This window comes from Microcaecilia unicolor, chromosome 1 (genome assembly GCF_901765095.1).
Source record: "Microcaecilia unicolor chromosome 1, aMicUni1.1, whole genome shotgun sequence".
Classification (NCBI taxonomy): Eukaryota; Metazoa; Chordata; class Amphibia; order Gymnophiona; family Siphonopidae; genus Microcaecilia; species Microcaecilia unicolor.
Window position 1 is genome coordinate 20,537,685 of NC_044031.1, and position 27,639 is coordinate 20,565,323.

Consider the following 27,639-nt stretch of genomic DNA (forward strand, 5'->3'; position numbering starts at 1 on the left):
CCCTGTTTACTAAGCCACGCTAGTGGCTGATGGTGTACTAATGCCGACAAAGCCCATTTATTTTGAATGGGTTGTGTCGGCGTTGCCACACGGCTCGGTAAACAGGAAGGTAAGTTTTGTACCTGGGGTAATGGAAGGTTAAGTGACTTGTCCAGAGTCACAAGGACCTGCAGTGGGAATCAAACCCAGTTCCCCTGGTTGTCAGGTCAACCACTAGGCTACTCCTCCAAAACTATTACCGAAAGAATTCTAGCAATGAAAAGCTCATAAGAGCTCTTGGAAAAAACACATGGAAGAAAAAATAAAATCATTACGAGGAAGAAGACCAAAACTTCATTTGCTCCAACAATGAATTCAAAGTGGCAGCTGAAACACGAAAACTGTGGAGCTGTTTTACAGGGGACTAGGAAAGGACATTAGAATGACTGAAACACTGTATGGATATAAAGGAAACATCCCGTATAGCACAATTAGGAAGCAGAATAGATACCCCGCATATGGGAGAATCTGAATAAAGCAAACATCAAACCAAAGAAATGATCTGAAGTAACAACAAATGAATTGAAAAGCAGGTTAAAGATAGTGCCAGGCTGAAAGAGCCTCGACTCACCATGAAAATGCAACAGACCACACTCATTTTGAAGTCTGACGGACAGTTTGTCATTCCTAAAAAAGATCTAGTAAGGAATACACCAAGGAGACTCTCTGTTGCTACTTTTTTTTTGTATATCATTTAATCTACTGAATAATCTTATTCACTCGGTCTATATATTTCGCTCCATCTACGTGTGCATCACTAGCATTTACAAGCTACAGCATTTACCTTATAGAATAGTGCATAGTGCAATTTCTGGCTGAAAACAAAACTCTTTCTACCCCCACACCGTGATCACCCCTGCCCCCCCTCCCCCCACACCTGATACTGGTAGTCCGTCCCTGGTCTAGTGGTCTCTTTGAGGACAGAAATGAACCCCACTCATTCCTGCCCTGTGAGCTGCTCCAACGGAAATAGCTGCCGAGACCAGCACAGTTGCTCTCGGTTATTTCTTAACAAATTTCAGACCGTTCAGAATGCTGCTGTCAAATTGCTTCACCATGCTGAAAAATATGACCAACGGGCATTTTCGAAAGAGAATCTGTGCCAGAGCCGGTGGTTGGGAGGCGGGGATAGTGCTGGGCAGACTTATACGGTCTGTGCCAGAGCCGGTGGTTGGGAGGAGGGGCTGGTGGTTGGGAGGCGGGGATAGTGCTGGGCAGACTTATACGGTCTGTGCCAGAGCTGGTGGTCGGGAGGCGGGGATAGTGCTGGGCAGACTTATACGGTCTGTGCCAGAGCCGGTGGTTGGGAGGAGGGGCTGGTGGTCGAGAGGCGAGGATAGTGCTGGGCAGACTTATACGGTCTGTGCCAGAGCTGGTGGTCGGGAGGCAGGGATAGTGCTGGGCAGACTTATACGGTCTGTGCCAGAGCCGGTGGTTGGGAGGAGGGGCTGGTGGTTGGGAGGTGGGGATAGTGCTGGGCAGACTTATACGGTCTGTGCCAGAGCTGGTGGTCGGGAGGCGGGGATAGTGCTGGGCAGACTTATACGGTCTGTGCCAGAGCCGGTGGTTGGGAGGAGGGGCTGGTGGTTGGGAGGCGGGGATAGTGCTGGGCAGACTTATACGGTCTGTGCCAGAGCTGGTGGTCGGGAGGCAGGGATAGTGCTGGGCAGACTTATACGGTCTGTGCCAGAGCCGGTGGTTGGGAGGAGGGGCTGGTGGTTGGGAGGCGGGGACAGTGCTGGGCAGACTTATACGGTCTGTGCCAGAGCCGGTGGTTGGGAGGCGGGGACAGTGCTGGGCAGACTTATACGGTCTGTGCCAGAGCCGGTGGTTGGGAGGCAGGGCTGGTGGTTGGGAGGCGGGGACAGTGCTGGGCAGACTTATACGGTCTGTGCCAGAGCCGGTGGTTGGGAGGAGGGGCTGGTGGTTGGGAGGCGGGGACAGTGCTGGGCAGACTTATACGGTCTGTGCCAGAGCCGGTGGTTGGGAGGCGGGGACAGTGCTGGGCAGACTTATACGGTCTGTGCCAGAGCCGGTGGGTGGGAGGCGGGACAGTGCTGGCAGACTTATCGGTCTGTGCCCTGAAAAGCACAGTACAAATCAAAGTAGGGTATACACAAAAAGTAGCAAATATGTGTTATCTTGTTGGGCAGACTGGATGGACCGTGCAGGTCTTTTTATGCCGTCATCTACTATGTTAACTATGTTACTATATCTTCCGACACAAATCGGAGAGGGGCGTCCTTCTTTCAGGGTCGCCCAAATCGGCATAATCGAAAGCCGATTTTGGGCGTCCTCAACTGCAGTCCGTCGTGGGGACGATCAAAGTTCATGGGGGCGTGTCGGAGGCGTAGCGAAGGCGGGACTGGGGCGTGCTTAAGAGATGGGCGTCCTCAGCCGATAATGGAAAAAAGAAGGGCGTCCCTGACAAGCATTTGATCGACTTTACTTGGTCCATATTTTTTCACGACCAAGCCTCAAAAAGGTGCCCAAACTGACCAGATGACCACCGGAGGGAATCAGGGATGACCTCCCCTTACTTCCCAGTGGTCACCAACTCCCTCTCACCCTAAAAAAAAAAATTGTTTTTAATTGTTTTGCCAGCCTCAAATGTCATACCCAGCTCCATGACAGCAGTATGCAGGTCCCTGGAGCAGTTTTAGTGGATGTGGGTGCAGTGCACTTCAAGCAGCCCCCCCCCCCCCCCCCCACCTATTACACTTGTGTTGGTAAATGTGAGCCCTTCAAAATCCACCCAAAACCCACTGTACTCACATGTAAGTGCCCCCCTTACCCCTTAGGGCTACGGTAGTGGTGTACAGTTGTGGGTAGTGGGGTGGAGGGGGGGTTGGGGGGCTCAGCACCGAAGGTAAGGGAGCTATTCACCTGGGAGCAATTTGTGAAGTCCTGCAGTGCACCCTAGGGTGCCCGGTTGGTGTCCTGGCATGTCAGGGGGGGTCAGTGCACTACGAATGCTGGCTTCTCCCACAACAAAATGGATTGGATTTGGTCGCTTTTGAGATGGGCGCCCTCGGTTTCCATTATGGCCAAAAACTGGGGACGACCATCTCTAAGGTCGACCTAAATGTTGAGATTTGGGCATCCCCGACCGTATTATCGAACGAAAGATTGGACACCATCTTGTTTCAATAATAGCCTGTTTCCCTGCCCCTTAACCCGGGACGTCCTTAGAGATGGTCATCCTCATTCGATTATGCCCCTCCATGTCACTCCGTTCTTCCTAAAATTACATTGGCTCCCAATAAAACAATGGATCATTTTTAAAACTCTTACACTCGCTTCAAAGCTCATTGTTTGGGTTACCCTCTATATATCTCTAATCTCACTATTTCTTATTCCTTGCACGTCTCCTTCCTCATATATGACCACCAATTATACATCCGTAATCCTCGCTCTGCTAGAATCGACTGAACATTAGGCTTTTTTTTCTTTGCTGCAACTTTCCTCTGGAACTCTTTTCCCTTTCAAATCGTGCAGAACTGTCATTTAAAAGGTTCAAAGCAATACTCAAAACATGGCTCTTTCAGCAAGAATTTAATGTCACATAAGGTGCTATCATTTTTCACCCAGCTCCTGCAATATGGGATCATTGATCACTGTTCTATCCATTTTTGTAGTTCTTTTCCATTTTCTCTTGGTTTTTAGAATTGTACACCGCTTTGATCTGCTAGTTAGTTAATGATGGTACAGCAAACTTAAATAAACTATAACTATTTCTGTATGTGTCTGCCACATCTTCTTAGAAGCAGATTATATTATCTCCTCTATCTGCAGGAATCCACTTAAGTAGTAGTAGTAAATATAGTTAACGTCTCACCATATGGGTCTTTTGGTGAATTTTTAGACTTGAAAGCCAGGTAAAGCTTTTATTGCACTCAGTACACAGAAATGGTTTGTCTCCTGTGTGGATCATTTGGTGAGTTTTTAAAGTTGAAAGACGAGTGAAGCTTTTACTACACTCCCTACACTGAAATAGTTTCTCTCCCGTGTGGGTCTTTTGGTGAAGTTTTAGCTGTGAAAGCCAAGTGAAGCTTTTATTACACTCAGTACATGCAAATAGTTTGTCTGCCATGTGAATCATTTGGTGGCGTTTTAGATTTGAAAGCCAAGTGAAGCTTTTATTGCACTCCTTACATATAAATGGTTTGTCTCCCTTGTGGATCTTTTGGTGCAGTTTTAGACTTGAAAACCAAGTGAAGCCTTTATTACACTCAGTACACAGAAATGGCTTGTCTCCTGTGTGGATCACTTGGTGAGTTTTTAGAGCTGCTAGGTGAGTGAAGCTTTTATTACACTCTGTACATATAAATGGTTTCTCTCCCGTGTGGGTGTTTTGGTGAATTTTAGACTTGAAAGCCAGGTGAATCTTTATTACACTTAGTACACAGAAATGGTTGTCTCCAATGTGGTCATTTGGTGATTTTTTAGAGTTGAAAAGTGAGTGAAGCTTTTACTACACTCAGTACATTGAAATTGTTTGGCTCCTGTATGGACCATTTGGTGAGTTTTTAGAGCTGAACGGTGAGTGAAACGTTTACTACACTCAGTACACTGAAAGCATTTGTCTCCTGTGTGAATCCTTTGGTGATATTTTAGATTTGAAAGCCGAGTGAAGCTTTTATTACACTCAATACAAGAAAATAGTTTCTCTCCTATGTGGCTCTTTTGATGGAGTTTTAGATGTGAAAGCTGAGTAAAGTTTTTAGTATACTCAGTACACGGAAATGATTTCTTTTCTTTGTGGGTCATTTGGTGCGTTTTTAGAGATGAAAGGTTAGTGAAGTTTTTCTTACATTCAGCACATGGAAATGGTTTGTTCCCCGTGTGAATAATTTGGTGCATTTTTAGTTTTGGAAGCTGAGTGAAGCTTTATTACACTCACTGCATGGAAATGGTTTGACTCCCATGTGGATCATTTGGTGATTTTTTAGAGTTGAAAGCTGAGTGAAGCTTTTACTACATTTGACACATTGAAATGGTTTTTCTCCCGTGTGGATCATCTGGTGAACTTTTAGATTTGAATGCTGAGTGAAGCTTTTATTACACTCACTACATGTAAATGGTTTTCTCTCCCGTGTGAACCTTTGGTGAACTTTCAGATTTGAAAGCTGAGTGAAGCATTTATTACACTCACTGCATGTAAATAATTTCCCTTTTTTGTGCATTCTTTTATGCATTTGGAGCTCTGAAAACAAGGGAAAGTGCTTATTGCAATTAGGACAAATAAAGCTGGTGCTCCTATTATATTCAGTACATGTAAATTCTTTTTGGTGTGTTTTTCCTTTTCCCCCTTCTCGGTAGAGTTTAGAAGTCACTTGATCACTATTATTAGTTGTGAAGGGTCTCTCTGCTAGGTGCCTCTGGTGCTCAGGGATGTTACTGAGCTCCCTGTCATTTCTCTCACACTTACTGACTCCATCCATTGAGTCTCCTACATGGTCTCTCTGCTCCTTTGTCTCCTGCTTACAGTTCCTTGTGTTAATCCTCTTAGATCCCTGGGAAATATTCTCACACACGTTTTCTGAATATCTTTGAATTTCTTCCATTTCTACAGGATGTTCTCCTTGATTCTTCTCCTTTTCTTGTATAATCTGATGATCTGCTGGACATAAACAGAAGGTATTAATCACATGTTAGAAGACAGTGATAAGAAGGCAGATAGGATATATTGTGGGATTTTCTAAGCATGGCTTAAGCATTGGTGGGTTTCTTATTTACATGTCTTGAAGCCTTTGTCTCCACCCACTGCCAGTTTGTGAGATGAGATGTCCCTTCGAAATAACAATATGTAATAAGCAGATTTTGATATATTCTTATTCAGACCAACCTTCAAAGCTCTTATCAGGGAGTTTCTTTCATAGTGGTGAAGCAATAACACCTGATCAAGACTCCTACTGAAACACGGCCACTTTCAAGTCAAGTTTGTCTCCATCCTAACTTCCAAAAGGAAGAACAATTTCTGAATGGAACGTGGAGACATGACAGAAACATATACAGACAGACAATCTGTTTAATGTGACCAAACATAACACTGGTAAACGGCATTTTGTACAAAGAATGTGAATGGTGTTCTTAGCTAAGTCATGGGTGCTGAATTCGAAAATGAAATCAGTTTTTGCCTATCGGGCTCAGTTTTCTTGTGACACGCTACCCTTTTTATAAAAATCCTTGAAAACACTGCATTTTGGTACCCTGCTGTGCAGGGCTGCCGAGAGGGGGGGGGGGGCGGGGGGGACAAAATCCCCAGGACCCGGGCCTTCAAGGGAGGCCCGGTGCCAGTCCCACCTGCCCTCTGACCGTCTGCCACCGGGCCGGCCCCCTGTATTTAAATCACCGCGCGGTGTGACTCTCCCTCTCACCTCCCTGTGAGGCGGAACTCCTCCCTTCAGGTCTCCTTCCCTTCCTGTATCCCGCCCTCGGGGGAGCAGCAGCGGCGACCTCGGAGGGGGGAGGGGAGTGGCGACCTCGGGGGCGGGGGCAAGGCGGCCTTGTCCCGGGCCCGGCCAAGTTTCTCGGCGGCCCTGCTGCTGTGGATTAATTTAATTCAGCAGTTGTAATTGTTGGAAAAACAATTGAAATATACTAGGAATTACAATACAAAACCCTTAGTTTAGAAAGCCACCACCAGAAAATAAGGGAGGTTTGGTAACATTGCCCATGAGTCATGCTCGAACATGTTCAAACACGTTCTGTTGCGTCAGTTGCCACCTGTATCTCAGCATTGAGAGTTCAGTCAACAATTGCTGTTGGAAGTGACTGCTTGTAGTTCTACGTTTGTGAAGGTTTGTGTTTTGTGTCATTTCAGAAGAAATGCCTCGTACCTGTGCAAATAGCCCAAATTCTTTTTGTTATATCTGTGGAGAGTTTACTCTGAAATCGCAAAAACGAAAACTTAATCCTCTTGTAAAAAAAGTGCTACGAACTATATTTCGGGTGTAAGGTTGGTGAACAGGACCGCAAATGGGCTCCCCACATTTGCTGTTTGATGTGTCTTACACTCCTGACAGGCTGGGTAAAAGGAAGACGTCGCATGCCCTTTGCTGTTCCCATGATTTGGAGGGAACCAACGGATCACACAACAGACTGTTATTTCTGTCTGACAAAAATAGCAGGAATCACCTCGAAAACAAGGGAAACTGTGCAATATCATAACTTACCATCTGTATGTCACAGTGAAGAATTGCCAGTACCAGTGCCTCCTGAGAATTTGAGAGTGAGTGAAGATGAATACAGTGACGAACATGCAGAAGACAGAGAAGGGGATATGCATACCGACCCATCATTTCAGGACCTCTGTGAATCAAATGTTCCCCACTTTTTGACACAAGGGGATCTCAACGATCTTGCTCGTGATTTAAATTTGTCGAAGCAACAAGCTGAGCTTTTAGGTTCGAGATTAAAAGGATGGAATCTTCTTTCTTACGATACGAAAGTGAGTGGTTTTCGTGACCGACATGCTATTTTTTCTGAATATTTCTCCAAGGAAGGTGACATGGTCTTTTGTAATGATCTTTTACTGGTCTTTTACTCTTATGTTGCTTATATCTTTGATTTCTTTGTGAACTGACACAGTTTTGTTTGGAACTCTTGTAGCAGAAGCGTGTCATTTTGCCAGATACATATAATAGCTACATATGCCGACACAAGCATTTACAAAAACCATTATCACATGAAAACTGAGGCTGATACAGAAATTCTGAAATGAGATCTGGATTCAGGGAAGAATTATCTTCCAGAAAATGTATGTTTTGTTCTTGTTACAGAAAAAAAGTTTTTTTTTGTAGACCAGTGATTAAAGATGACCTGTTTATAAAGGACTAGAATATAAGGGCCCAATATTCAGTGTATTTATTCAGGCAGAAGCCAGGGCTACCGAGAGACTGGGCTGGGCCAAGGCCGCCCCCCCCCCCCCCCCCGAGGTCGCCGCCGCTGAACCCCTCCTCCGTCCGCTGGGCCCCCTGCATTGAAATCGCAGCCTCTCACCTCCGTGAAAGCAGCGCTGCAGGCAGCAGATCGCCTCCCTTCGGCCCTCCTTGTGTCCCAGACGAGGGCGGGACACAGGGAGGGGAAGGAGGCCCGAAGGGAGGTGATCTGTTGCCAAGCTGCCTGCAGCGCTGCTTTCACGGAGGTGAGAGGCTGCGATTTCAATGCAGTGGGCAGACGGTCGACGACAAGAGGGCGGGTGGGACTGCGGCGCTGGGCCCCCCTTGGAGGCCCAGGCCCAGGGAATTTTGTCCCCCCTGCCCCCCCCCCCCTCGGCGGCTATGGCAGAAGCAGCTCCTACCCTAAGTCCTGCTCATTGAGTCATATCTGGATTTTCAGCAGCACTTATCCAGATAACACCACTGAAAATCTTGTCAGACTATCTCAGAACTATCCAGGGCAGTCCAGGTAGATGAAAGAGTTAAACGATTAGCGGCAATATTCAGTCTACAAACCGAAGCACTATCCAGATAAAGTTAGGCCAGCAAAACAGCTACCCTAACTTTATGTGGTTACTCTTCTGAATGTCACCAGTACTCAGTTAAGTGCCAGTAGCTATTTTATATCCAGATACTCAGCATCACCCAGTGCCGAATATCCAGTTATAAAATGCCTATGGTGGAAGGTATTTTTTTAAAAACACTGACTGCTGTGAGCTGAATTTGGATCTATAAATTCTTATGGGGCATAATAAGGGCAATTTTATATAAGTCAGTTAAGGTGAGAAATAGGCATCTAAGTCAGCACTGGCCCACTTAAAAAATATGCCTCTCTCTGCCCCTGAAAATACACAGGTAACTAGCACAGTATACACACACAAAAATGTATGTGTGTTACACGGAACAAATTAAGTATCACAATTCTAGAGCTGTGCATAAAATATCCTCAGAAGGAGGACAAGATGGCGTCCGTGGGAGGAAGTGCATTCTGAAGCTCCCGAATTTCAAAGCGTTTTTGCAGCAGCGGTATTCTTTCTTTCGCCCTTATGATGGTGAAAAGAAAGGGGAAGATCGGGGCTAAAGCCGCCCCTAGCCCGGTGGACACCCAAACGTTGAGGCAACCGACTTTGGAAGCTTTCGGGCTCCAGAGGGGGCATCGTTGAGCCCACCTCCTCAGACAGCCCCGCCGAGACCGGGTGGAGGATCGGAACCGACGGGAGAGCCTCAGCTGGAAATTCTTCAGGCTAGCGGCGGACCTGTTGGTTCTTCGACGCCGGATAGTATGACATCAGAGCGGAGGGCGGGAGGTATCGTTTCCCCGCCTTCCCCTATCCAGGCTGCTCCGCCTGTGGGGACCGGCGTGGAAGTAAGGCCGGCTGTTGTAACTCTTGAGGCCCTATGGGATGCAATCCAAGTTACGAATTCATCTCTGCTACAACTTTCTTTGTCATTTAAAACTGAAGTAAAGGACTTTAAACAACAACATCAACTTTTGGAATCGAAGGTTAAAGTGCAGGAGGAAAAGAGTGAGTCTAATTTACTTGAAATAAGGAAATTGCAAATATTAATTGGTAATATAGTAGTAGAAAGAGAAAATACACAAAGGAAAATGGATTATTTCGATAATCAACTTAGGCGTAGGTAACCTAAGATTTTTGAACTTTCCAAAGACTCCTCTGATACCCCCTTTAGAAATGTAAGGAAATATTTCCTCAAAATATTGAAAATTCCTATAGAAGCTTTGCCTCCAATTCCAAAAGCTTATTATATCACTGGAGCTAAAACAAAATCTGTGGAGGCTCCAGAATAAAATATTACACAATTTCTTGAATCATCTTTAGAGAATATTACCAAACGTACAACTCTTCTTGCATCCTTTGCCTTCGAAACCTATAGAAATAACATTTGTAGACTATACTTCAGATGTATTGCTGCTCAGTTCTATGGATGAAAGATACAAGTTTTTCCAGAAATTTCTAAATCAACGCAGAAAAGAGGAGGAGAATTTCTGGGTCTAAGACCTCGGATTCTCTCACTGGGAGGCACCTTTAAACTGAAATTTGCATGTAGATGTCTTATTTCCTTAAGTGAAGCTCCCTATCCAGCTTATAATCGAAAGACAAAAATGCCTATATTGCGACCTAAATCGGAGATAGGCGTTATCTCCCAAAAATGAATAACGCGGTATAATCGAAAGCCGAACTTGGACGTTTTCAACTGCACTCCATCGCGGAAGCGTACAAAGTTGACGGGGGCATGTCGAAGGCGTGGTGAAGGCGGAACTGGGGCGTGGTTATCGGCCGATCAGAGATGGGCGCCTTTCGCCGATAATGGGAAAAAAATATGCGTTTTTAGCGAGAATTTAGGGCACTTTTCCTGGACCCTGTTTTTCCACGAATAAGGCCCCAAAAAGTGCCCTAAATGACCAGATAACCACTGGAGGGAATCGGGGATGACCTCCCCTGACTCCCCCAGTGGTCACAAACTCCCTCCCACCACAAAATATGCCGTTTCACAACTGTTTATTTTCACCCTCAAATGTCATACCCACCTCCCTGGCAGCAGTATGCAGGTCCCTGGAGCAGTTGTTAGGGGGTGCAGTGGACTTCAGGCAGGTGGACCCAGGCCCATCCCCCCTACCTGTTACAATTGTGCTGCTTAATGCTTATTAGTCGTCCAACCCCCCAAACCCACTGTACCCACATGTAGGTGCCCCCCTTCACCCCTTAGGGCTATAGTAATGGTGTAGACTTGTGGGCAGTGGGTTTTGAGGGGGATTTGGGGGGCTCAACACACAAGGGAAGGGTGCTATGCACCTGGGAGCTCTTTTACCTTGTTTTCTTTTGTAAAAGTGCCCCCTAGGGTGCCCGGTTGGTGTCCTGGCATGTGAGGGGGACAGTGCACTATGAATCCTGGCCCCTCCCACGAACAAATGCCTTGGATTTATTCGCTTTTGAGCTGGGCGCTTTCATTTTCCATTATCGCTGAAAGACAAAAACGCCCAGCTCACAAATTGTCGAATAAAACATGGACGTCTATTTTTTTCGAAACTACGGTTCGGTCCGCCCCTTCACGGACCCGTTCTCGGAGATAAACGCCCATGGAGATAGACGTTTTCGTTCAATTATGCCCCTCTATGTATTTTTTGATCCAGAAAAATGGAGGCAATTTATTATTGCTAAAGAAAGCGGTGGTGAAATAACTTCGAGAGCACCATAGGGGAAGAAACCGCTTGTAGGGTCTGGATCCTTATCCTCTCATTCTATTAATTAGAGAATATTTTTTCTCTTATTTTTCATTTTACAATTACTTTCTATCTTGTTCATTACTTGTGGACTAAGTAACAATGACATTTACATATTCCTTGATTTTCAATGATTAAGGAATTTTTTTTTCTTGTTAAATTTCTTGTTTTTCCTACGTTTATATTTTATGTAAATGGATATTTTGAAATTTGTAATAAAGAAATTAAAATAAAAAAATAAAAATATCCTCAGAAGTCTAGTCTCGTAATTCCTGTGTTTTTCCATCCAGGGCACACTCAGGTCCAAAGACATCCAGTGCAGCAAAAAAATACATAAAACAAACAAACCAACCCTCAAGTGATGCTAAAATGCCACAGAACAGCAAATTGTTACTCCCTGGCGACTCTATTTTTAGAACCACACTCAAAAGTAACTACGGGGAAGAGATCCCGAGTTTAGTCAAATGCACACACAATAAAACAGGTTCTCAATGAATATAGCAAACACACTGTTAGTGCTTGGAGAAAAAAGCCTCGAGAAACTCCCAGACACATGAAAAAGTCTATAGGGAGCTGGACTTCCTCATCATCGGCCAAAAAAACCTCCGTGTGGGGTAAAGACTCTGATATTTTCATTAAGCTTGTTGGTGGAGGTGTACTTTGTACTTATGAAGGCCTAGACCAAGCAGTTTCACTACTGCTAAATATTTAATATCTAAGAAGTAGTCTACAGACAATAAGAAGCGAAGGTTTCTTTTTTTCTGTAAATTACAATGATATTAAAAGCAAGGCCAGGTGGAGCAAGTACCCCACCTCCTCCCTACCTTTTTTTTGTTTTTGTTACATTTGTACCCCGCGCTTTCCCACTCATGGCAGGCTCAATGCGGCTTACATGGGGCAATGGAGGGTTAAGTGACTTGCCCAGAGTCACAAGGAGCTGCCTGTGCCTGAAGTGGGAATCAAACTCAGTTCCTCAGTTCCCCAGGACCAAAGTCCACCACCCTAACCACTAGGCCACTCCTCCACTGTTGCTACTATTTGAGATTCTACATGGAATGTTGCTATTCCACTAGCAACATTCCATGTAGAATCTCCAATAGTAGCAACAATCCATTTAGAAGTTGGCCCTTGCAGATCACCAATGTGACCGCGCAGGCTTCTGCTTCTGTGAGTCACAGAAACAGAAGCCTGCACAGCCTTCTACATGGAATGTTGCTAGTGGAATAGCAACATTCCATGTAGAATCTCCAATAGTAGCAACATTCCATGTAGAAGTCAGCCCTTGCAGATCACCAATGTGACCGCGCAGGCTTCTGCTTCTGTGAGTCACAGAAACAGAAGCCTGCACAGCCTTCTACATGGAATGTTGCTAGTGGAATAGCAACATTCCATGTAGAATCTCCAATAGTAGCAACATTCCATGTAGAAGTCGGCCCTTGCAGATCACCAATGTGGCCGCGCAGGCTTCTGCTTCTGTGAGTCTGCAGGACGTCAGACTCACAGAAGCAGAAGCCTGTGCAGCCTTCTACATGGAATAGCAACATTCCATGTAGAATCTCCAATAGTAGCAACATTCCATGTAGAATCTCCAATAGTATCTATTTTATTTTTGTTACATTTGTACCCCGCGCATTCCCACTCATGGCAGGCTCAATGCGGCTTACATGGGGCAATGGAGGGTTAAGTGACTTGCCCAGAGTCACAGGGAGCTGCCTGTGCCTGAAGTGGGAATCGAACTCAGTTCCTCAGTTCCAAAGTCCACCACCCTAACTACTACTACTGCTTAACATTTCTAGAGCGCTACTAGGGTTACGCAGCGCTGTACAAATTAACAAAAAAGGACAGTCCCTGCTCAAAGGAGCTTACAATCACTAGGCCACTCCTCCACTACCTTCCTCTGAGCAGGCAATTGAAAGACAATGAGCCCTTGCCCTTCACTGTTTACATTTTAGCCTTTGAGAGACTTTTAGGATGCAGAATGAAGTTCCAGGTGACAAGGGGGCAGAGTACCTGGCAGAGCAGAGAGAGACAGAAACTCCTGCAATTCAGGACGGATAGGAGAATGGCTTATTGCAGTGGGGTCCTGGGAAAGGAGCTCTGAATCCTTTGAAGTAAAGATTGCTTTTATTGAGGATGTGCTGAAGATGTACCTTTTTAAGGAAATGCAATATATATATTTTAGGTGCCTTTGGGGCAATTGTAAGAAACAAATGACATTTCCTGCATGACGTATGAAGTGTTCCTGAGAAGCAGCTCTTTGTACTTCAGCCTATATAACGGAACAAGAGGGGGTTGATGAAAATCTTCCTCAGTCTATCTCAACAGACTAAGTAATATGCGACCATGTCCATGGCTCCACCCCTTTTTATGTTCCCTCAATACCCCGTTTCTTATGTGCTGCTCCTAAATGTCTATTATTTCTTATTTTTCATGTTCTTGGTATATATCATTCAGTGTAAGAAATGTAACGAAGGATGCTATACTGGAGAAACAGGCCAGATGCTTAAGACAAGATTCAATTTTCATAGACATCACATGAAAATAGCCGGTGCCAGTCAGGCCCCCACCCCTGTGGGCCAACACTTCACAAGACCAGAACACTGCCCCAGTGATTTCACAGTAAGAATACAGAAAGGTAATTTTAAAACAATACAGGAACGTAAGACCTTTGAAATAAGAATGATTGAATATTTTGACACACAACAAACAGGACTTAATAAGGATCTGTGTTTTCTAACCCATTATAAACCATAAGCTGTATTTCTCTGTTTATTACCCTCCTTTCACCTACCAACACCCATCCTGTTAGAATATCAATGAAATGCTTTGATGTCCCCATGCATACCCCCACCCTCCCACTCTGTCAGACTGTCAAAGTAATGCTTTGATGTTTCTCTTATATATACTATCTGCTACCTCATTTGCTTATTTCCGATCTGAGGAAGAAGGGCAACCTTCGAAAGCTAATCAAGAAATGTATTAAGTTATGTCCAATAAAAAAGGGATCATCTTATTTTCTTTTCCATGTTTTATTTGTTTGATTTCTATAGATTCTACATGGAATGTTGCTATTCCACTAGCAACATTCCATGTAGAAGTCGGCCCTTGTAGATCACCAATGTGGCCGCGCAGGCTTCTGCTTCTGTGAGTCTGACGACCTGCACGTACGTGCAGGACGTCAGACTCACAGAAACAGAAGCCTGCGCAGCCTTCTACATGGAATGTTGCTAGTGGAATAGCAACATTCCATGTAGAATCTCCAATAGTAGCAACATTCCATGTAGAATCTCCAATGGTATCTATTTTACTGTCATAGTAATGCTTGAATGTTTTCACTTATATACACTGTCAGCTAGCACATTTGCTTATTTACAATCTGACGAAGAAGGGCAACCTTCGAAAGCTAATCAAGAAATGTATTAAGTTATGTCCAATAAAAAAGGTATCATCTTATTTTCTTTTCCATGTTTTATTTTGTTTGATTTCTATTGATAAAACCTTTAAGAGTGGACTAACACGGCTACCACACCTCTCATGTTCTTGGGTAAGAATAAATGGTGATAATGTGAGAAGCTTCTCTTGTATAGTTGTTTTTGGTACTTATCAGGCCGGAGGGTCTAAGAAATCAGTTGGGTAGGTAGGTGTTGGGTTTTTGGTTCTGAGACCCAGCACCAACAGACCCAAACAAACTTTAAACTCAGCCAAATAAATAAATCAACTTAGCTTTAGTTGGTAGATCTCTCTGTCTTTCTGTTAACCTTGACCATGATCAACGGCGGCCAGCGTTTCGAATTTACACTTTCTGCTTCCTATTACTGCTCTCACCTGAGCGGCTGCTTTTCCCAGGTTCTCTTTCCTCCGATCCTGGCTCATCCCTGCTGTACGGCTCTTCCCCTCGTTCAATGTGGGATATAATCTCAGGGGTGAAGGTCGAAGAACCTGTTCCTGGGGTAAGAAAATTGCATTAGGTTTCTCAAAAATTTTGTATCCGACCGCTCCAATTCAAGAGTTAGACAAATTTCCAGCATAAACAATTTAAGTACATATAAATACATAAGCACTGCCACGCTGGGAAAAGACCAAAGGTCCATCAAGCCCAGCACTCCGTCTCCGACAGAGGCCAATCCAGGCCCCAAGAACCTGGCAAAATCCCAAAATTTAATAACGATCAATGGACTTTTCCTTCAGGAATCTGTCCAGACCCCCAAGTTCATTGAACCTCAGTTAGAGGGGAACAATTTTGGACCTCTGCAAAGTTCATAAAAGTAACATAAACCCTCTTTACACATTGGATGTTTTGATTGAGTAGCTCTGAACATGAAATCGCAAGTAGCTAAGGTGATCAGTATGGTATTCTTTAAATTAAAACTTGTTAGAAGCTTGAAGGATTATTTACCCTGTGACAACTTCCGTTTAGTGGTCCAAAAGTAAAGTGATGCCCTACTTCAACTACTGTAATGCTCTGTTTTTACGGTTACCAAAATATGCCTTACAGTCGTTACAGATTGCACAAAATGCTGCTGCTCGTATCCGTTTTCAACATACCACCCCTGCTCTCGTTTCCTTACATTGTTTGCCTATAGAAACATGACAGCAGATAAGGGGGGGGGGAGGGAATGGGACTTATATACCACCTTTCTGTGGTTTTTCCAACTACATTCAAAGCGGTTTACATATATTCAGGTACTTATTTTGTACCAGGGGCAATGGAGGGTTAAGTGACTTGCCCAGAGTCACAAGGAGCTGCAGTGGGAATTGAACCCAGTTCCCCAGGATCAGAGTCTGCTGCACTAACCACTAGGCTACTCCTCCACCACATGGCCCATCCAGTCTGCCCATCCTCTGTAACCCCTAACTCATCCTTTCCCTAAGTGATCCCACATGCTTATCCCATGCCTTTTGAAAGTCTGACACAGTCCTCGACTCCACAACCTCCACCGGGAGGCCATTCCTTGCCTCCACCACCCTTTCCGTGAACGAATACTTTCTTAGGCTCCTCCTAAGCCTATTCCCTCTTAACTTCATCATATGTCCCCTCATTCCAGAGCTCTCCTTCAGTTGTAAAAGGCTCACTTTCTGTAAATGAATACCAACTGACTCACCCCAATTTCTTGATGACTGGGACAAAAGATGTAAACCCACATTAGACAACACAGCACCCCTCCAAACCAGGACCTCCCACAGAAAGAACTCTATACCCTGGTTCAATGAAGAGCTAAAAGATCTGAAAACACAAGTAAGGAAACTAGAACGAGCATGGATTAAGAAAAAAAAGACAACCTTGCATTCAACGAATGGAAACAGCTACACAGAAAATACAAACACACCATCAGACAGACCAAAAGATCATACTATAAAACTAAAATAGGACCAGGCTACAAGGACACACACAAACTCTTCCAACTCGTAAATAATCTACTAAATACAACGGCGACGGTTACCACTAACAACAGTAATCCCCCATCAGTAAACAACCTTGCGAAATACTTCAAAGAGAAAATCATAAAGCTACGGACTACGATACCCAACAACACAACTGACTATGCAAACCTTCTTGAATGTCTAGACCCATTGAACCTTTCTGAACCTACACTTCCCCAACTGCAAAGGAATAAAATACAAACTAACACACGTCTAGCTTTCCTTATATAAGCACGAGGATGTGGAACTCTCTTCCAATAAACCTAAGAACGATCAAAGAACTGACAGACTTCGGCAAATCCCTGAAGACATATCTCTTTAGCAAAGCTTACCACGAAAGCCCTTAACTAACTATAGCACAATACCTAGCTAAAATGGCACAGAATGTATTTTCCAATAACGACTTTTCAAACCTCCCAGTATTCCTTTACCTGTATGTAATACCAACTGTTTTCTTTAACCTCTCTGTAAGCCACATTGAGCCTGCAAAAAGGTGGGAAAATGTGGGATACAAGTGCAATAAATAAATACATAAAAATAGGCCCGAGAAGGTCTGCAACTGATAGACCGAGAGCAGTGGTTATGAAAATTCTGCACTATGGACACAAACAAGCGATCCTGAGGGCGCTTCGGTCTGGACAATTGCTACAGCATGACGGTAAGAAAATTCTATGCTTTCAGGATTACCCAGCTAAATTGAGAATATTTCAGGATGGATCGGAGAAGAACTTTGAGTCAGTGGATCTTGCAACAGACTTTGTAAAAATTTTGCCACCAAAAGCAGAGGCGTGAGGGGCTTAGTGGATGGCTTGGGTTCATGTCCTGGACCCTCATGGGATTAAGTGGCAGAGAGGTAATTTGGTGAAAGCTGCTTGAATATCTGGACAGCGAACCAGTGGTAAGGCACTGCTGGGTTTGTGGTGACTCTTAAACAATTTTGATTGGTAGGCCATCGGACCTAACAGAACATTTTCAGGGACTTGTGGAAGAAGCTGGAAAATGTTTATATACCCTTGTCTTTTTACCAGAAGGTAGTTTGGTACAGTAAATTTTTCCAACTATAATAAAGGCAATGACGTTATCTAAGTTATGCTGTTTTCGATATTCTTGGTTTAAGATCAGATAGGGAAGATACAATGCAGAGGACTTACATAGTTCTTCTGGTTTATCTCAATGACAGTATCGGCGATTATGCAATGTTGGTGTTGTCTGTTTTTGTTGCAACCTTATCCCTCTCACCCTTCTCCCTTCCCTCTGAACCCTTTTTTTTTTAAGACGAGATGTACTGATTGCAAGGTTATGTTTAAGCATTCCACTACTCAAAATTTGTCCTTATTTGGGAGGAAGTGGGGTGCCTATATGTGCAGAGTTCTTCCATAACTCATTGGGAATGTTGGGGATAGAGGGAGGGGTGGTAGTAAGGAGGGGAGGGGGGCGCAGGGCAGGGGAAGGGTGGGGTTGGGGGGGGGTAGGGGTATTCCATGTTGTACAGAGGGCTGGGCAAAAGCAGGGGTTGGAAAGGGGTTGGAGTACTGTATCATAGGGGCAAGGAGAGGGGTGAGCTGGGACACTTCTTCTCTGATGAAAGAGAGTTTAACTGGATAATATACCAAGGGAGCGACTTGGGGGAGCAATATGGTTAAAATAATGTCATGGAATGTGGGAGGCATAGCCTCGCCAATTAAGCGCACTAAGATTTTACAAGTGTTGAACAGACAAAAGGCTCAAATAGCTATGTTACAAGAAACACACTTGAATGCGGCTGAACACAAGAAGTTATGTTGCCGGTGGGTTGGGGACCTCGTAGATAGTCCCACACAAAATAAGAGAGCGGGTGTCGTTATCTTATTTCAAAAGGGGTTGCAATTTGTGATGAATCGCAGGATTATAGATCCCAAAGGACGTTACATAATTCAGCAAATTACTTTAAACAATAAACCATTATTGCTGGTTTATATTTATGCGCCAAATCAATACGATAAATGTTTTTTTCAGGATATTATTAAACATATACATGTCTTTGACCAGATGCCAATAATTATGGGAGGAGACTTTAATTTGGTTTCTGACCCTTTGATGGACAGTACAGGATCCTCACATAAGTACATAAGCACTGCCACGCTGGGAAAAGACCAAAGGTCCATCAAGCCCAGCACTCTGTCTCCGACAGCAGCCAATCCAGGCCCCAAGAACCTGGCAAAAACCCAAAATTTAATAATGATCAATGGACTTTTCCTTCAGGAATCTGTCCAGACCCCCTTTAAACTCAGCAAGGCCAGTTGCCGTCACTACCTTCTCTGGCAATGAGTTCCAGAGTCTAACTACACGCTGAGTAAAGAAAAACGTTCTCCAATTTGTTTTAAACCTACCACATTCTAGTTTCATCTTGTGTCCCCTAGTTCTATTATTCTTAGAAAGCGTAAACAAACGCTTCACATCTGTCCGCTCTACCCCACTCATTATTTTGTAGACCTTTATCATATCACCCCTCAGCCGCCTTTTCTCCAGGCTAAAGATTCCTAGCCGTCTTAACCTCTCCTCATAGGGTAGTTGTCCCATCCCATTTATCATTTTTGTCGCCCTTCTCTGCACCTTCTCCAATTCCTTTATATCTTTTTTATGAGGCGACCAGAACTGAACACAATACCCCAGGTGCGGTTGCACCATGGAGCTATATAACGGCATTATAACATCCTCACGGGTGCGACTGGTGAATTAATCTAGAGGAGTGACCTGGGTGTGTTCAGCTTTAGATTTATTAGATTCTTGGCGTCTCTTGCATCCTGAAGAACGTGATTATACCCATCTCTCTCGGGCACATGGCACACAGTCGCGCATAGATTATTTACTGGTGTCAAAGAGTAGTTCGACACTGTTAGAACAAACAGAGATAGGCACAACACAAGTGTCAGATCATGCTATGGTTTGGATTTCATTGGATTGGAATAAGGAAGGGAACAGAGTCTTTCGCTGGCAATTTCCTAGAGCTTTATATTACGACCCCAAGTTTCACTCCTATGTGCAAACAAGATGGAGAGAATACACAGACTTTAACAAGAATACTTTCCAGTCGGATCCTGTATTTTTCTGGGACACGTCCAAAGCTGTATTGAGAGGGGATATTATATCTTACTCGGTGCATAAAAAGAGGGCAAAAGACCCAGAGCTGCTACGCTTGGAGGCGCAGGTGAGGAGCGCTAGGCAGGTATATGGTCGGACACCAACTGCAGCTCATAAGAACCAATTTTTGGTCTCTCAAGCAGAATTAAACCAACTGATTCAGTCGAGGACGCAAAAGTCTATGATATATTTTCGATATCAGCTATACAAGCATGCTAACAGGCAAGGTAAGATGTTGGCGAGGCTGGTTAAACAAGTAGGGGGGAAGAGATGCGTGTCTCGGATTCGGGGTGGATGGGGTGTATACCATCATACAAATGAAGGCATTAATAAGGTGTTTCAAGAATTTTATGCTAAGTTATATTCCTCGCCTGCAGATGAAGGCATCGAAGCAGATTCATATCTTATGGGACAGGAGCTTCCTAGGATCACGGATGGCCAACAAGCCATACTTAATGCGGCTATTAGAGAAGATGAGGTCCGGTGGTGCATCCGAGATAGTCCACTATATAAATCGCCGGGAGTGGATGGATTCTCCTCTGAATTTTACAAAATCATGGTAGAGAAGGTGGCAGCTTGTCTGACAGAGGTCTTTAATGTCTTTGTTCAGAAAGGGGAGCTTCCTGTCTCGTTAAGGAAAGCCCAGATAATTGTGTTGTTAAAGCCAGGAAGAGATCCGAGTAGAGCAGAGTCGTATCGGCCAATCTCATTACTACCGTTTGAAGCTAAATTGTTTGCAAAAATCATGGCGAATAGATTAGCTACGGTTTTACCTGAATTGATAGCGGCACCACAGGTGGGCTTTGTTAGAGAACGTTCGGTAGCACAGAATTTGAGCAAGATCTTGGTATCACTGGAACACTTACAACGTAGCCTTACCCCTTTCTTTGCTTGTTAGTTTTGATGCTGAAAAAGCATTTGACCGAGTTGATTGGAATTTCTTGTTTGCGACCTTGGAGGCGTATGGCATGAAAGGGTTTTTTAAGGAGGCTATAAAAGCTCTTTATCAGGACCCAGTAGCGGAGGTTTCGATGAACGGGCTGTTTTTGGCTCCGTTTAAGATAGCGAGAGGTACAAGACAGGGCTGCCCCTTGTCCCCTCTTCTTTTCGCCCTGGTATTGGATCCGCTGATACGAGATGTCATGGGGGCTGAAGATGTGAAAGGCGTTATGATCGGGTCAGAACATTTTAAGGTATCAGCTTTTGCCGATGATCTGCTGGTGATTCTGCGGGAGCCACAAGCTTCCTTGTCCGCAGTTTTGGAGATATTAGTTGAATTTGGAGATTTTTCGGGGTTTTGTATTAACTTAGACAAATCGGAAGTCCAGACTATCCATGTGTCAGAGGCATCATGGAAACAACTAAATTGTTCGCTTAAGAGAACTAGGAATTCCTTTAAATACCTAGGTATACAGCTATCGGGGAATCCCGGGCAGATGTACCAGATGAATATTGCCACACTGTTTTCCTTCACTAAACAGTTAATCGAGAGATGGGGTAGCTTGCCGAGATCTTTGTTAGGTCGTATATCCTTGTTCAACATGATTATTTTCCCCAAATGGCTCTATTGTTTTCAAATTCTGCCACTACACCTCACTAAGAGAGACTGGAGAAGCTTGATGGGAATGCTTTCTAGATTTTTTTGGAATAGGAAAAGGCCACAGATTCGCTTGCAAAATGTGATGGATGGCTGGAACAGAGGAGGATTTGGAATCTTGAACATATGGAGGTATAATAGGGCCTGCTTGTGAGGCACTTGGGGGACTGGCTGCTGGGAACATCATATTAATACTCCGTTGCAGAAGGTGGACTGGGCTTGCCCTCTGCATTTTCACTATGTCTTGCAAGCCAAGTTTTCGGCTTTGCCTTCGTATCTCCGTGTTAGTACTTTAGTACGACCTTTAAGGACGGTATGGGGAGAATTAGCTCGATTTTGGTCTTTCGATCCATGTTTTGTAGTCTGTTACCTGTTAAGGGGAATGGAGATTTTCTGCCGGGGATGGGAAACTCACGCATCAGAGCTTTGAGAGATAGAGGGCTTCAAAAGATACAAGACTTTTTAGACTCCACAGGAAATATTAGGAGGCTGGACCCTCTGGGGCTTGATACAATAGAATGGGCAGATAGGTTTGCATATAAGCACGTGTCCCATTATATTGCTACTTTGCCTAAGTCCTCATTGGTTGTTGATGTGACCGCCAAGATTTCTGACTTTTATGAAATGCCTACGACGGAGCCCATTTCGATATCACTGTTACACAAAAGACTTTTACAGAGTTGCCCTCATAGAGAGCTGGATCTTCTGGCTTTGAGGTGGTCGGAGGATTTGCAAAAAGTGGTTACGACAGAAACTTTGGTGCGTAGCCTGAGCCAAATACCGGGAAGGGCCTGTAGTGCCGAACTTAGTGTCAGGGTAGAGGGATTTTCCGGGCATATACTTCTTTGTCGAGGTTGCATTGCATGGGAGGCGTAGACTTGCCCCAATGTTGTAGATGTGGTGATCCTAAATGTACTTTCAATCATGCGATGTGGGCTTGCCCAGTGGTCCAAAGTTGGTTTTTTTTTTTTTTTAATTATTGAAATTGTTATCAAATAAACAGCATACAAACAGCCAAAACTTCAATTACAATTCGCTTTTCATTTGTTAATTCCCCCTCCCCCTAACATTCCACATCCTACCCTCCCTCCCTACCCAGGTGGTGACTGAGTGTGATCATTATATTGTTCATAAAGTGTCCAAATCTTATTAAAAGATAGTACGGACCCTCTTCGCATAGCTGTTAGCTTGGACATTTGGTAAAGAAAATCCACTTTCCTGGTTACCATCTGTAAGGATGGTGTCTCTACTTGCTTCCACGTTCGAGCCAATCCTAATTTTGCAGCCACAAAATATTGAATCGCCAATCTGTGTTGCCAGCTTGGTATGGATGCTGGTCGGAAATGAAGCAAGCAGTGTTCCGCTTTCCATGCATATGTCCTCTGTAGTATTCTATTAACCAAGTCCATTACAGCCTTCCAATATACAGTTACTTTCTCGCATGTCCACCAAATGTGATAAAATGAACCCCTTTGTCCACAATCCCTCCAACTGTGTGGCAGTGGAGGTTCAGTGTCTCCTTGTAGTCAGTTGTTGGAGCTGTGTGTCAGTGGAGGTTCAGTGTCTCCTTGTAGTCAGTTGTTGGAGCTGTGTGGCAGTGGAGGTTCAGTGTCTCCTTGTAGTCAGTTGTTAGAGCTGTGTGGCAGTGGAGGTTCAGTGTCTCCTTGTAGTCAGTTGTTGCAGCTGTGTGGCAGTGGAGGTTCAGTGTCTCCTTGTAGTCAGTTGTTGGATCTGTGTGGCAGTGGAGGTTCAGTTTCTCCTTGTAGTCAGTTGGATCTGTGTGGCAGTGGAGGTTCAGTGTCTCCTTGTAGTCAGTTGTTGGAGCTGTGTGGCAGTGGAGGTTCAGTGTCTCCTTGTAGTCAGTTGTTGGAGCTGTGTGGCAGTGGAGGTTCAGTGTCTCCTTGTAGTCAGTTGTTGGATCTGTGTGGCAGTGGAGGTTCAGTTTCTCCTTGTAGTCAGTTGGATCTGTGTGGCAGTGGAGGTTCAGTGTCTCCTTGTAGTCAGTTGTTGGAGCTGTGTGGCAGTGGAGGTTCAGTGTCTCCTTTTAGGTAGTTGTTAGAGCAGTTTGAAACGCAGGCTCATTTTTCAGTCGTGTGCCAGTCTCCCTCCCCCCTTCCCCCCTCCCCGCATACATGTTGTTGTTCCGCCCCTTCTGCTGACTCCTGCTGTTCAGTGAGCCAAAGGGGCGGGACAGCTATGTCTTTGCTTCATGCTGCAAAGCAGGACTTGTGTGTGTGTGCTGTGAGTGAATACACCTGTTTACCTTTTTCTGTTGGCCCCAGAACGTTTTTTGATCCCTGCTTGGTTTCTGCTGCGGGTTTTTTTAGTTGCCTCGGCCACTTCGTCGTTCCTGCTGTGCCCTTGTACATGGTGGTTCTCTTCTCCATCCTCCCTCCCCCATTGATGTCCACGCCCCCTCCTTCCCTCCCTATTGGCTGCATTACGTCCTCCTCCGATTTCCACGCCCCCTCCCTATTGGCTGCATTACATCTTCCTCCGTTTTCCACGCCCCCTCCCTATTGGCTGCATTACATCTTTCTCCGTTTTCCACGCCCCCTCCCCTCCCTATTGGCTGCATTACGTCCTCCTCCAATTTCCACGCCCCCTCCTTCCCTCCCTATTGGCTGCATTACGTCCTCCTTCGTTTTCCACGCCCCCTCCCCTCCCTATTGGCTGCATTACGTCCTCTTCCGTTTTCCACGCCCCCTCTGCTCCCTATTGGCTGCATTATGTCCTCCGATTTCCACGCCCCCTCCTCCCCTCCCTATTGGCTGCATTACGTCCTCCTCCAATTTCCACGCCCCCTCCTTCCCTCCCTATTGGCTGCATTACATCCTCCTTCATTTTCCACGCCCCCTCCCCTCCCTATTGGCTGCATTATGTCCTCCTCCGATTTCCACGCCCCCTCCTTCCCTCCCTATTGGCTGCATTACGTCCTCTTCCGTTTTCCACGCCCCTCCCCTCCCTATTGGCTGCATTATGTCCTCCTCCAATTTCCACGCCCCCTCCTAACCTCCCTATTGGCTGCATTACGTTCGGTACAGGAGCTGCTGGTGGAGGCGGGGTTTGGAGTGTTGCTCCTTGAATGTTCGGTCTCTACTGCGCATTTGCGGTGAGTACGGTCACTCGCAATTTATATGTTTGATTGACAGCAATACCGCCGGTGTCTGGTCGTCTCTCACCTGTTGGATAACATGCATTAGACACCTTATATTGTCAAAGGTCTGGCGCCCCTCTATAAATCCCGCCTGATCTGTATGTATAACCCCTGGGAGCTGCTTCTGTAACCTTCGAGCTAAAATTTTTGTGAATATCTTATAATCCACATTCAAGAGTGATATTGGTCTGTATGAGCTGCATAGCTTCGGGTTTTTCCCGGGTTTTAATATTAAGGTTATCGCCGCCAGTCTCCAAGTGTCTGGCAGCTTTGTGAGTCCTCTAATGCAATAAATAGTTTCTGTAATACTGGTGTGAGGTGTTTACTAAATAGTTTGTAGAATCTTGTGGGAAACCCATCAGGGCCAGGAGCTTTGCCATTTGCCATATCTTTTATTGCCCATGTTATCTCCTCCGATGTGATGGGTGATGATAATTGGGTCGACCCCCCTCTCCCTATCTGAGGCAAATCCGCCTCCTGTAGGTATTGCTCTATTTCAGCCAACTCCGGGGATTGCTCTGGTTCATATAAATTGGTAAAATGAGCAAGGAATGCCTCATGTATGTGTTCTATTTGTGAGACATAGCCCCCTTCTGCCGTTTGTATACCCCCTATATAATTGCGTTGAGACATTTTTTTAAGTTTGCATGCTAATAGCCTACCCCTCAAAATTTTCCTGCTGTGCTATTTGCAATTTAACGGCTAAGTCCACCATCTGTAGCTCATTCAGCTTTAATCTCAATTCCTGTATTTTTGCTAATCCTTTAATATCTTTGGGGTCTTTTTTGTGGTGTTGTTCAAGCTGTCGTAATTCTATTCTAATATTATCCTCCTGTTCTGCTCGAGCTTTTGTCAGATGGGCTCTAAACGCTATTAATTTCCCTCGGAGTACCGCTTTAAGACCCTCCCATAAAAATTGTGGGTGGATCTCTCCCACATCATTATATTCCAGATACTCCAGAATATGTTTCTCTATCACTGGGATATTTTTAGTGTCCAATAGGAGTGTCTCGTCCATCCGCCAATATCTGGTACCCACCTGTCGGGTCCCTGAAAATAGCTCAAGCACCACTGGGGCATGGTCAGACCAGGTGCGGGGTTCAATATGTGTCTCCCGTGCTCTATGTGCAGCTATCACATCTCCCATCCATTCATCTATTCTAGAGTATGTCTTATATTGAGAAGAGTAATATGTGTAGTCTCTTTCTTGTCCATGTTTGGCTCTCCATATATCTGTCAGGCCCCATCTAGCCATGAATCTCCTCCATATTTTCCTATCTGATTTAGCATATACTGCCTGGCCTGTGGAGTTATCCAAGTGTGGTTGGATCGTGAGATTAAAATCTCCACCCATTATTAGGTGACCTTGCAGGTGTTTTTGTATTTGTTGTTCTACTTTTTCTATAAACAATCCCTGTCCCGTGTTTGGAGCATAAACATTAACAATTGTATATTGAACATTATATAATGATACCAACATTATCAAAAATCTACCTTCTACATCTTTTATAACCTGACTGACCTCCCAGGGGAGTGCGCCAGACAACGCTATTAACACCCCCCTCTGTTTTGAATTGTTTGCGCAAGATGAAAAATATATAGTGGGGTATCGCTTATGACACACCAACTTCTCATAACCTTTTTTCAGGTGCGTCTCTTGTAAGAGTACCACATCCGCGCTCAAGCGCATCATTTCTTTGAATGTTAATTGGCGCTTCATAGGCGAGTTAAGGCCCCGCACATTAAACGTCACATATTTGAACACTTTATCCCCCAACATCAAACAATAAGTCACTATTTATACACCACCTCTCCCTCCCGCCTCCCCCCCTCCCCCCTCCCTCCCTTCCCCATGACCTGATACAGCACATCTCTGTTGTATTCGAGATCATGCCTATATTGGTGTGGACTTCCGGTCCCGTTTACTTTTCCAGCCTGCTCAATTTGTTTGATCCATCTTTGTTGTTTAATATGTTCTAGCCAGTTCCAATTTGTCACATTATTAACGCATCATAAGGTGTTTTTGTATTCCAATAATAGATGCTCTTTCACGGGCCTTTTCCTGGTAGTATTGCCTGATCTGATGCTTGTCTCCGTAGCCTTCCACGACCTTTTGATACTCGCTGCCACTTCTGTTTGACATTTCTTTGAAATCCAGATGGTGGCTTTGGCGTCGGTGCTTTATCCATCTTTTCCGGACCCAAATATTCATGAGCCTCTTCTAGCGATGCCACTTTACGTTGTTTGCCTTCTTTATAAAATATTAGGGCAAACGGATGTTGCCATCTGTATTTTATTCCTTCTGCTCTAAGCTTCTCCGTCAGCGGACGCAGTTCTCCACGCCATTTTAAAGTGGTAGCCGCTAAGTTTTGAAACAATTCAATGAGGTATGTCTCCCATGTAATTGGGCTGGCCGCTCTAGCTTGGTGCATGACTTCTTCTTTCACTTTGAACTCCGAGAAGCAGGCCACGATATCTTTTGGCGTGTTTGTCTTTCTTGACCCCAGCGCCCGATGTGCTCGCTCTAGCCGGATATTTTCTGGGGCTATTGGGTGGTCAGATGTGGAGAGGAGTTGAGCTGCTATTGCTTGTACTACTTTTTCACAGTTATTATATTCTGGTAACTCCGGTAGGCCCCGCACTCTAATATTGGAGCGTCGGCTTCTGTTTTCAAGGTCTTCCACCTTGTCCGTTAGGAATTTCATGTCTGATTGGTGTTTTGCCGCATGTTTCTCAACCTCATTTAAGGCTTCTGCATGTTCTTCTAGCCCCATTTCTACTTTATTGACACGGTTCCCCAAGTCTTTGATTTCTTCCCTCAGGTCCGCGCTCAGTTGCGCAAAATCTTGTCGCATCTCTTTTATATATCCTGGAGCCATGTGCTTAATTGGTCCCATTTGTCCGGTGGGACCTCATTTTCTCCATCTGCTTCCCGCTCTCTCTGGCTAGCCGGCGAGCTGGGGCTTGGTGCGTTTTCTTGGCCTTCTTGTTCTCCGGCCTGCATCTCTGGCGCACGTTCACGTTGGCGGTAAGCAAAGTTCATCAAATCTGCTTTTTTAAGTTTTGTATCCGCCATCTTTCGAGTCGCGGGACTTTCGCCTCTCACTCTCTTAGCTTC

At 44.9% G+C, this 27,639-nt stretch overlaps 2 protein-coding genes across 2 annotated transcripts in view; both read right to left on the minus strand.

The window, feature by feature from the left end:
- Positions 1–3,639: 3,639 nt before the first annotated feature.
- On the minus strand, positions 3,640–4,902 carry LOC115459952 (oocyte zinc finger protein XlCOF6-like). Its single transcript, XM_030189846.1, has 2 exons — positions 4,555–4,902; positions 3,640–4,507 (listed from the first exon to the last, which is right to left on the minus strand). The coding sequence occupies exons 1-2, from the start codon at positions 4,900–4,902 to the stop codon at positions 3,866–3,868; spliced, it is 990 nt and encodes a 329-aa protein (XP_030045706.1). The 3' UTR covers positions 3,640–3,865.
- The window catches only part of LOC115463737 (zinc finger protein 732-like), a 28,876-nt gene continuing 5,654 nt past the window's right edge, over positions 4,418–27,639 (minus strand). The window contains exons 3-4 of the mRNA XM_030194476.1: positions 15,052–15,171; positions 4,418–5,659 (exon numbers count right to left, since the gene is read on the minus strand). Of these exons, the coding sequence (XP_030050336.1) occupies positions 4,905–5,659; positions 15,052–15,171 (875 nt within the window). The 3' untranslated portion in view covers positions 4,418–4,904. The remainder of the gene's footprint in view (positions 5,660–15,051; positions 15,172–27,639) is intronic.